The sequence below is a fragment of the Coptis chinensis genome, chromosome 4 (genome assembly GCF_015680905.1).
Source record: "Coptis chinensis isolate HL-2020 chromosome 4, ASM1568090v1, whole genome shotgun sequence".
NCBI lineage: Eukaryota > Viridiplantae > Streptophyta > Magnoliopsida > Ranunculales > Ranunculaceae > Coptis > Coptis chinensis.
The window spans coordinates 22,648,711-22,659,054 of record NC_141459.1 but is presented as its reverse complement, the minus strand read 5'-3'; the positions used below and the strand labels follow the sequence as shown (position 1 = coordinate 22,659,054).

Genomic DNA, 10,344 nt, shown 5'->3' with positions numbered 1-10,344 from the left:
GGTGGTGAGCAAGACATCATTATAATCTCTACTGTCAGATCAAACAGTGGTGGAGACACCGGCTTTTTATCCAATTTCCATCGTACTAATGTTGCTTTAACAAGGGCTAAGTAAGTTGATCTATGGTTTTTAATGGATCAGAAGTTGTTATATCCAATATATTACATCGTAACTTTCTATATTAAAATACGTGTTATGGATGACATTGCAGACATTGTCTCTAGATTTTGGGAATGAAACAACTCTGGCTAACAGTGACTCTATCTGGGCAGCATTAGTCAACAATGTGAAGGATCACAAGTGCTTCTTTTTATGCAAATGAAGATAAAGGTCTTCTGAAAGCAGTAATATAGGTCAAGAAAGAGCTTGATCTATGCTCTTAGTGCAGTGCTGCTTATATGAGACATATTTCGGGAGTAGCGGACATGGCCATTCACTCAGAAAAGGATCTGGGGTAACTCATAGTTGATATTGCATCACCTTGGGGGTGCTATCATTACTGGGATTCATGAGTTGGATAATTGTAGATTCCGTGAGATTCAATGAATGTGTCACTGCTGCTGTCACTAGCAGCCGAAGGTAACAAAGGTAATAAAGTGCTTTAGAATACCTAAATGTTGATATCACATGTAGGAAATAGTACTAGCAATGACATAATTTGATAACGCGAATGACACAATTTGTTTGGTTTCCAGAATCATAATTTTGTAACGCGAATGACAGAGAAGCATGACATGGTAGTGGGCGGTACGATTCTACTATTGGATAATCAATTGATATAGATGTTATTTATCATTCTTAATGGCTTATTAAGAGTTGCATGCCCTTTTTGTTTCAGTTGAATGCTAAGAGTTCGTTATTGGAAATAGGGCCATGCTTTTACACTGCACCCGCTCACTGTTGACATTAATCATCCTCAATAGCATCTATGCAACAGCATATATCTCATTGTCTTCCTCATGTGAAAAATCCAACGGCGGCCTTAAGATATTTTGCTTAATTTGTCTCAGATGAAGCATGCTATTTCTTTTTGATAACTTATGTTTTTAGGATACCCAAGCCGTCACCATTCTATTCATTAAGTTCAGATTTGCAAATCATTTTTTTTTGTTTGGCTCTTATCAATTTTAGGTTTGCGTCCTTCATTTATATATTTTTTTTAGTGGAAGTGTAAACTACATTGGATATCACATATATTATGAATTGCCGGGCAATGGGCAGAATTTGTTATCCTATTTAGCTCATGCTACGATCTATTCACTGTCCTTGCTTTAATGTGATAAATCCTCATCTCTATTACAAGACCTCAAATTAGCTTATCAATCTGCAGATCCCATAAAGGGTTCAGAGTTTCAAACAAGCTGTGGGTTTAATATTCTTATATAGTTCATCTGCTATTCCGGGTTAACTTGGTTTGGAGAGGAGTTCATTTGTTGCCCAATTAGAAAAAGTTATGTGATGCAACCTTAACTTCATCTTGATAACTTTGTGATCAACCACTACAACAATTTTATGATATGACATCACTTGATCAACGTCAATTCTAAAAATATGATGTTGTATATAACATTAGAAATCACTTTTCTCAAAGGTGATGTTAGTAGTTGGTGGTAATATTGTTTTAACGTCACTTTCTACAAAAGTGACTTAGAAAAGGTCTACAACATCATTTTTAGAAGTGATGTAAACGTTGTGATGTCATTTAATCTTTTAAATCACTTTTTGCATCACTTTTTATAAATGATGTGAAAATTTGAAATATTAAATCACTTTACAAGTGACGTCTAGATTGGAATAGCAAATCACTTTCAAAAGTGATGTCTAGTGGTAGCTATTTGATGGACACAGTGCTTCGCTCTAGGCCCATTAGGCCCATTAGACAGGCGGGGCTTTTTTTAGTAGTAGCTTAATTAAACGAAAAACTCTAAGTTAAGTTTTAGCTAGGCCGAAGAAACTAAAAAACTTTGAAAATAAAATCTTAACCGCGAATAAAATTTCGTTTTCCCGCTGCGATTAGAACTCATTAACCTAGGGCGGCTAGGTCAGTTATGAAAAATACAACTCATCCCGTCGATTCAGGTACTTATTAACTATTTACTTCTTTCTCTTCAAAGCCCTCTCGTAGAAAACTAATATTATCTATTTTTGTGACAAAAGCACAATCTTTTTCGGTGGATTTTTCTGGAAATCAAAAGAACAAAGTAACCAGGTTTGTCTCTTTCATTAAAGCACAATTTTTCTTCCTTCCAAACTTTATGGTTCCATTTAAATTTATCATAAATCACTTGTTAGTTCTATTAACATTTTAAAGGTTTTCAATTTCTGCTATAATTAAAAAGTCGCCAGTTATATGTGTTCTCAGGTGATTCAAGTGTTATAAACGTTAACAATACATGATATCCTATATTGTATATGAAGTCGGCAAGTCTTACAAAGTAATGCTTCGTCCTTAATATCATAGAATGTGTTGTTGTACTGTTTTTTTAATTACAGATTAGAATTATATATATCTTATAATTCTAGTTCTTTAGTTTTATTTATCTATTTTGGGTTTCTGGCCTGCTAAGTGGGCATTGTGTGTAGATGTACCCTCGACTTGTGCATCCATAGTTGTGGTCTGGACTAGTTCAACATTTAAAATTACTTATAAAGAGCGATGTTTGTGTCGTTAAATCGAGACGGCATCGATTTCATCACTTACTTCATACCTTTATGCGAGTGGCATCCTTTGGAATAACACCCGGGCCCCACTAATTTTCAGGTGTTACTAATGTTTGACAATACAAAAAATTACATACCGGATATAACAGAAATGGGATGTTGTAGTTGTTTTGGATTTATAAGGAAGACTAAAAAGAGATCAGTGAAGGGGGGTTGTGGTTATGGGAATAATAGGAGGATTTCACAAGAGTTTTTGTTAGATGACGATGATAATGTGGAAGAAGATATGGATGGTGGGTTTTATGATAGTGAAACTACTAATATACAACATGAACATGATAGTGATGGGGAGTTGAAGTGTGGAGGAGTTAATAGGTCCAAGAGATTCTTTTGTCCAGAATTAGGCATGGAATGATATGTAGGAAGTCGTGTTAAAGAAACTCATCAACTTGTTCGCCCGAGGGATGAAAACGGAAACAAAATGGTCAATGAGTATGTTCGAGAATGTAAGATTGGGTGTGGTAGCTATGGTAAAGTGGTTCTGTACCAAAGTAAAACAGATGGAAAGCAGTATGCTATTAAGGCTTTTCACAAGTCACATTTATTAAAGCAGCGAGTGGGGCCTTCAGAAACTGCCATGACTGATGTACTTCGTGAGGTTCTAATCATGAAAATCTTGGCACATCCAAATATTGTCAATCTCCTTGAGGTGATTGATGACCCCAACACTGATAACTTCTACATGGTTCTTGAATACGTTGAAGGCAAGGGGGTTTCTGAAGGTTCTGGTTCAGGGGTTGGCTTAGGCGAAAGTACCGCTAGAAAATACTTGCGTGATGTAGTTTCTGGGCTCAGATTCAAGTAAAGTTGCGTCTTGAATATCTTTTGCGGTGTTTGTCCACATATTTTTCTTGATTGTTGGTCAAGTGTTTATTAATAAAATAAATGGAAAGAATAAAAAAACAAAATTAATCTTGAGGATACAGAGAGTATGACCGCTTCACTAACAAATATTTCGACCCAGGCTCCTTACATTACATGTCTGTTTTTTATACTCTATGAAGATCACTTGTCATCATGTTATAACCGAATTCTTTTTGAGTGTCAACCAATTAAGCCTGATCTGTGATTGAAGCTGGTTAACCACTAAAAAGGCTGATTTGTTTAATAAGAAGAGGGAAAACAGGATTTTAGTTTGGGAGTCATTATCATGTATATAGCTTTCTGGTTTGATTAAGAGAAGAAAGTTGATTTTCGCTTTTGGTGCTTTTCCCACAGATCAATTATGTTACAGTTGGAAAGGAGTCCTACCTTTTAGAGGTCCCAGAGAGTTTGCGAGGGAGCATTCCACGGGACTATGAACTGCGGTCATCAAAGAAGGTTAGAAATAGATTTCTCATTATTCTTTTTCTTTGTTTGTCCGCTAAGATATGTTATTTATCAATTTGTATCTTTCTTTTGTAAAAAAGAAACCCGAACTTCATTAGTTGAATCTTTTCTTTTGCATTGTTATTCTTTTAATTTGGATATGCCTACTCCAAAGGTAATTTTGAGGCTTCATGTGCGAAAATAATCGAGAGAGGAAGTAGCTTTTGAGCATGGATTGTGGGGTTCTTTATTTCCTTTGAGCATAGCATACATATTTTTATATTCATTATGAAGAAACTACTATTTGGCGGTGGGGGAGTAATGTCAATGTTAAGATATTTAATCTCGAATTTGGATTATGTTGGTGGTTGGGACATTTTGATGTTGTAGCCAATTTGGCAAGATGATGGTGTTCAATTTCCGTTCCATAGTACCTTGCTAAGGAAGGGGCCTTATGCCTCTTATTATGAGTTGGGAGGCAAATGATAAATGGGTAGCGGTGCAAACCTAGTTGGGCTGTGTTAGCTTCATGTGGACATATATACACCTCTCTTTTTCTTTTCATGTATCACATGCTATTGGCTGATAGCGATGTAAATGTTTTAGTCATCGTGGATTCTTCGTCTTTGGACTCCAAAATTAAAAAGTTAGTTGGGGAGCATACCAAGCCGAAGCCGAAAAGAATCTAAACTTAAGAGTATACTACAAAGATTGATTGCACGCTTTGATGATTGATGATTGTTGGGGTGAACTTGATAGGGACTCTCGTGTACTTCACGTCAATCTAACTATGTTTATTGCACATTGCACGTGTAAAACTTAACAGAGTAAGATCTAAATTTATGTTTGGTGTAGGGAAATTTAGTTCCTAAAGCTTCACCTTCCCTTGGGCATTAAAGGCTTTGCGATTATGTCCATATATATCAAGGGACTGAAGCTAGGACTCTACTCAGATGCCGGGTACTAATTTTCAATATCTTTCCTAGAATTTCTATTTGTCTTTTGTCAGTTTTTTACAAGTATATTTCCATTCTAATTAATTTCATGGAGAGTTGTCTAGATCATACTTTAAATGACTAGGATTTCCTCTAATAAACAGAACGCATGAAAGACTGTTACTTAGTCACCTATGTAGGGTCCTCAGGTAATAAACTTTCTTGAAATCACTATTGAATACTATACTTTATTTTTTTTCAGGACCCCCAAACCTGCAGCAAGGCTTCTCAGTGCATATGTTCCTCTTTGATGTCTGACTGTTTTGGTAATGAATGTTGGATTTACTTGTTGAGGGTTACCTTATCTCCTCCCGTTGGGAACCTGGGATGTCAAACATCATTTCTTTTGAGTTTATTATCAGAAAATACTTGCTATCATATACTATTTGTCTCGATTGTTTTACCGAATAGTAATCGGCGGTAGCAGTGTGGTTGTGTTAGTATGATGACCCAAAGTACCCAACCCAACTAGGAACCTTAGTTGTAAATATTTACATGTGTTGAGAGATGCTAGGGTTCCTTAATTTGAAAAACATAGTGCTCCCATCTGCTTGAAGAATCAAAATCGATGGACTGACAAGTTTGGTTTCAAAAAGATATCCCCCCGGATCGTGATTAGTGAATACAATGAGGAAAAACACGGAAATATTTATAGATAACTTTTTCTTGTTTTAGGTGTTCTTTATACTAAAAATAATGAATTTCATCTTGTGTTTTCTTCTTGCAGGCCTGTTTTGTATAATAACCGTGTAAGAATCCCTCAGCTCCGTTGAATACAAAAAACTTGTTATATATGTTTCATAGTACTGGCTGTTCTGCATGCATTGTGCATTATTTGATAGTTTTTTGCATGATACTAATATCTAGGAAAATATGTAGCCACAGTTAATTATAAGTGTAAAATAAACTTACTGGGATGACTGGCTAAGATTAAAAGAGAACCACAAAGGTCGACAGTTTGTACGTCCAGAAGTGTGCAGGACTTACAATTTTGGTGAACATGTATGTATCTTTACTTGATATGCAAATCTAAAGAACTGTCATTTTATAAGCTAATCAGAAAAGGACTATCCCATATTGATGCTTTTCCTTTTCCTGTTTCTGACTAGTTAGTGATATTTCACTTTACATAATTATCTGCATTAATACATTTTATGTTCATTTGAGACCTGACATATGTTGGTCTCTGTAATCATTTGGAACACAAGGTTCTTTCAAATAGATGCTTCAGATTCAGATTAGCATGTGACCCAACACTTGATCTCTTGAGGTTCTGAAATAGTAAAGTCCAAAATGTTTAATCTCCCATTTTCTCAAGGAAATTTCTAATATGCAAACCTCTTTTGACCAGAAGACTCTAGAAAGATATAGCTTGTCTAATCAATATTCAACTAGCATCGTACTACTAATCTTGTCTCTGATTATAGAAATACAGCTGTGTTGATCAACTCCAGTTTATTCTGTTAGACTACTTCAATAGTGTGAATGCAGCTTGTTTTCATTATGCCTATATTTGGCTTTTGTTCCTTTGTGTTGTACTTTATAGAAAGTCTTTTGAGTTCAGAATCACTCAATTACTTTATTTTGGGTTGCAGGGTTCTAGTATGGGGCAGTTCTTCAAGCAATACCTGGAGCCTATTAAGATGAATGACGGTCATGTGAGCAATTTTTGTTTTTGCTATCTTATTATTTTCACTAGTCTTATATATATACTTGTTTGATTCTATTTTTTTGTTCTTTTCAAAGGTTGATTGGAAATCAATGGATCTGAGCTATTTGATGGAGGTAAATTATTTCACAAATGGCACGCAGTGAGAGTGTTACTCTTATTTTCTTGTAATCCATAAATACCTTTTTTTGGCAGGAAAATTACGTAAGGCACTTTGGCAACATTGTGTCAAATGCAACACCTGTTCATGGAAGTGATGTCGTCCTCAAGGCATATAATATTGATGGTGATGTGCGATCCAAGATTACAAAGACCAGGCAGATTTTGAGCACATAGCTCGTCAGTTTGGAATATTTGAAGAATGGAAGGTAATCCATTCTCCTATTTTGCATTCTCTATATATCTTTCTTCTGTCTAGCTTTCTTCTTCTCGATAAAGTTCCTCTTTGAGATTGACACTATTTATACAAGTCACTGATTGACGAAGTGAAAATATTTGGCCTAGAGCTGGGCAGTTAAATTGTTGAGTACTCGCCGAGTAACTGCAAATCTTTGTCTGAATTCTTACATGAGTTGAACTTAGAATTCTTTGTCTGAATGTGAAGTTCAGCTCTCTCACATGAGTTGCAGCCTCTGGTGTTTTACTTGGAATCAAGTAGGGGTTTTTGGTATGTTTAAAGCCCACGTTACACTGAGGATCACATGAATAGTTGACATCGGGTTCAGGTTTAAAGTCTTGGGTGCCTTAGGATGGGTCAAGAATCGCTATCGGTCCCCGAGTTTACATAACACGAGTTCAAGAATCACTCAAGTCTTTCTGCCAATGTATGATGAGTTGTTAGGCCTTGTTAAAGGTTGCCCATTGAAAAGTTTTTCAAAGATCACCATCAATGTGAAAGAAAAGACCTCGTATCCTTCAACACTTGAACGAGTTCATGATCGGAAAGAACAACAGTGTGAAAACAATGGTAACAACATGCTAAGAAAAAAAAAACCACCTCGAAATCATCACCATGACATTATATACTTTTGCTTGCTTTTTTACTATCTATTGTCTTTCCCTCATGATCTTTACTTGTGAGCATCTTCTTGATTCTTTCCATGCTCTTATTATATGCAACCTTTTCTTTATTTTATACAATTTGTCATTTAGCTCCCATGAATAAGTAACATTATTTTCTCACTTGAGCAAAAAAAAAAAAAGAAAAAAACTCTTTGTTAAACTACGACCAGTTTAGTAATATAATACTGACCTTCCATTTGACAAGAACAATGCTACTGCAGTGATTGTTAAATCACGACTTGACTGAGTTTATTGCTCGCTAATTCAGGCCTGGGTGAAACTTGACTAATGAGTCACTCGGTGAAATTTGAAACCGAGTTGAACTCATCTTGAATTTTGATCCTTTCTCTTGTACCAAATGAACCAAATAATGTGGTGATGCAAATTGGTCGAGGGTTGGGAATGGGGCATTTAACGAGTTTGACGTAAAGTGACCTACCTGCTCAAGGAATCTATCTACTTCTATAGAAATATATGAATTCCGAATATTAGTACCATCAGTTTGGCTTATAGGCAGGAACACATCCCTTCCTTATGTTTGTGTACCTGGTTGAACATAAATGCATACGAAAAAAAGTATATACATGGAATTAAAAATGAAGAAGAAGAATCAGATTGCAATGAGTATGTCAAAATTGTGTTGTCTCTATCCTTCTCAATTCTACAGCTGATGTATAAGACTGAGATGAATGTGTGCATTCAATTGACAATGACAATCCTTCCACAACTGTTTAGTTGGGACTGATATCCTTCTTTGAGGACACTGGTTGGAGAAAAAAAATTTCGACTGGTGCAGGGTGCAATTGCAGTTTTTGTGATATGGTCTTCTTTCTATCTCCATATCAAACATTGATATGCTTCTGTCATAGACAGATTGAAGTAGTGCTCCTGCAACTCCAGTCTCCATTCTATTTCAGTCGCAGACTCAGTGTAATGTGATTATTGGCGTTAGGAGTGAGAGAGTGTGAATGCTGCATAAGTACTCATCCTTGATGTTGCATAAGTTTATAAGTTTATCATATTTTAGAATTCAATATAATGTTCGAAGGACAAAAGAAAATCTTGTATTCATTGCTCAGTTACAAGACTAATGTGTATGCTCAGGCACTTGCGCCCTTGTTGTTTTCTAAACCAACTTCAAACTTTAATATTAGATGAAGTACTACACCCCACAGAACATAACTTACTGTTACAGATCTATTTGTTTAGTGTTATGGTTTATGCACTGCAGCTGAATCATAAGTTGGCTACTCGTGTGTGTGAGGGCGAGAGATACTATGCTTATTAGACCAAATCTCGCGCTGCTTTGCGCCTTTTTTTTTTTTTATATGAAATGGATGTTTATTGGATATTGTTTCATTTGTAAAGTTTGTCTCATTATCTGCAGTACTGTTCTTACTATTGTTTTTAGTAATTGTACTTACTTTTTGTCACCATATTCATAACATTTCTTATTTTTGCATAAGTACTCACCCCTGAACTGCTTGCAGGCAATCTTAGGAGTGGGAACAAAGCTACAAGCTATTATAACACATATGGCGAGCTGAATCCGTAAGCTTTTTTGTTTGCCATTAATTTTAGTGTTACTTTCCCTTGAATTGCCCCATCACCCATTTGCTTGTTTTGAGTAGATGAAGTAAGCATTTCTTGAATTTTTTGTCTACCCTTACTACTGTACTGATTATCATTGTCTAGGCAACATGGACACTTACATCTGAAGCTACTGACTTGTCAAGGGAGTTTGCAGTATATCCGTCTTGCGAGCTAGGCTTGATTGCTTAAACATCGGGGATACAGATACAGATGGTGCCTTTGTGATATTAGTATTTCTGGATTCAGACATCTTTTATGGTTTTGTTAAGTTTGTGACCGATATACATAGTTACTTGCTGATATGTTAGACCACTAGTGGCTTTTGCCTTGTGACCACTTATAATTCAGTGAATATATTTGTTCTTTTCTTGGCGCACTGGAAAGCCAATGCTTGATATATACAAGTATATTTGCTTGAATATATTTTGTTTGGAAACACAATCTAGCTCTGAGCATAAGAGAAATCACTTGGTACCATGGGCATTGTATATATGAGCATGCAGGTATTAGATTTACTTACAATGTTGAATTGGAACATTGTGTGTCATGAACTAGTCCCTAGGGTTGAACTGAAACCAATTGAATTGGATAGTAAACTTGATATTAATAGTTGTTGCAGGTATTAGATTTACTTGAAGGTGCTTGTGAATCGTTACTGGACAGCATCGTAGTTGGGAAGAATCATATGACATGTCATGGTTGCTCGAGCTTAGAAGTATATTTCCTAGAGTGCAGCTAAAGATTTAACTCCTTCCAAAGAATTTGAGTCGCAGCATCAACAATGGAGGACTATATTAGTGTCATATGTATTTGTAATTGGGGATGAGTTGAGGTGATATATGTAGATGTACAGTGGTGTATACATTTCATTTTTATTTGATGATTAATGAGCAAGAAAATGGTATACTAGGCTAAATATATAATTTTTTTTTTTTTTTTTATTTTAATTACGACATCACTTTTAAAGTGATTCGAAAAGTGTTTCACATCACTTTT

General features: G+C 35.6%; 1 protein-coding gene and 1 pseudogene across 1 annotated transcript; both read left to right on the top strand.

Moving 5' to 3' along the window:
• The first annotated feature begins 1,920 nt into the window (after nucleotides 1–1,920).
• Nucleotides 1,921–9,767, top strand: LOC147502665 (alpha-1,3-mannosyl-glycoprotein 2-beta-N-acetylglucosaminyltransferase-like). Its single transcript, XM_086607499.1, has 12 exons — nucleotides 1,921–2,079; nucleotides 2,158–2,209; nucleotides 3,940–4,041; nucleotides 4,636–4,798; nucleotides 4,885–4,989; nucleotides 5,227–5,635; nucleotides 5,752–6,026; nucleotides 6,620–6,682; nucleotides 6,771–6,809; nucleotides 6,889–7,061; nucleotides 9,246–9,306; nucleotides 9,451–9,767. Exons 8-10 carry the CDS (start codon nucleotides 6,629–6,631, stop codon nucleotides 7,027–7,029), a joined length of 234 nt encoding a protein of 77 aa, XP_086463625.1. The 5' UTR covers nucleotides 1,921–2,079; nucleotides 2,158–2,209; nucleotides 3,940–4,041; nucleotides 4,636–4,798; nucleotides 4,885–4,989; nucleotides 5,227–5,635; nucleotides 5,752–6,026; nucleotides 6,620–6,628; the 3' UTR covers nucleotides 7,030–7,061; nucleotides 9,246–9,306; nucleotides 9,451–9,767.
• On the top strand, nucleotides 2,634–3,526 carry LOC147502666 (serine/threonine-protein kinase GRIK2 pseudogene; annotated as a pseudogene).
• Nucleotides 9,768–10,344: the final 577 nt, after the last annotated feature.

Coding starts and splice junctions, on each gene's coding strand:
- LOC147502665 (XM_086607499.1), top strand. CDS start 6,629: ATGGGGCAGTTCTTCAAGCAATACCTGGAGCCTATTAAGATGAATGAC. Junction 6,683..6,770: donor TTAAGATGAATGACGGTCAT/GTGAGCAATTTT, acceptor TTCTTTTCAAAG/GTTGATTGGAAATCAATGGA. Junction 6,810..6,888: donor ATCTGAGCTATTTGATGGAG/GTAAATTATTTC, acceptor TTTTTTTGGCAG/GAAAATTACGTAAGGCACTT.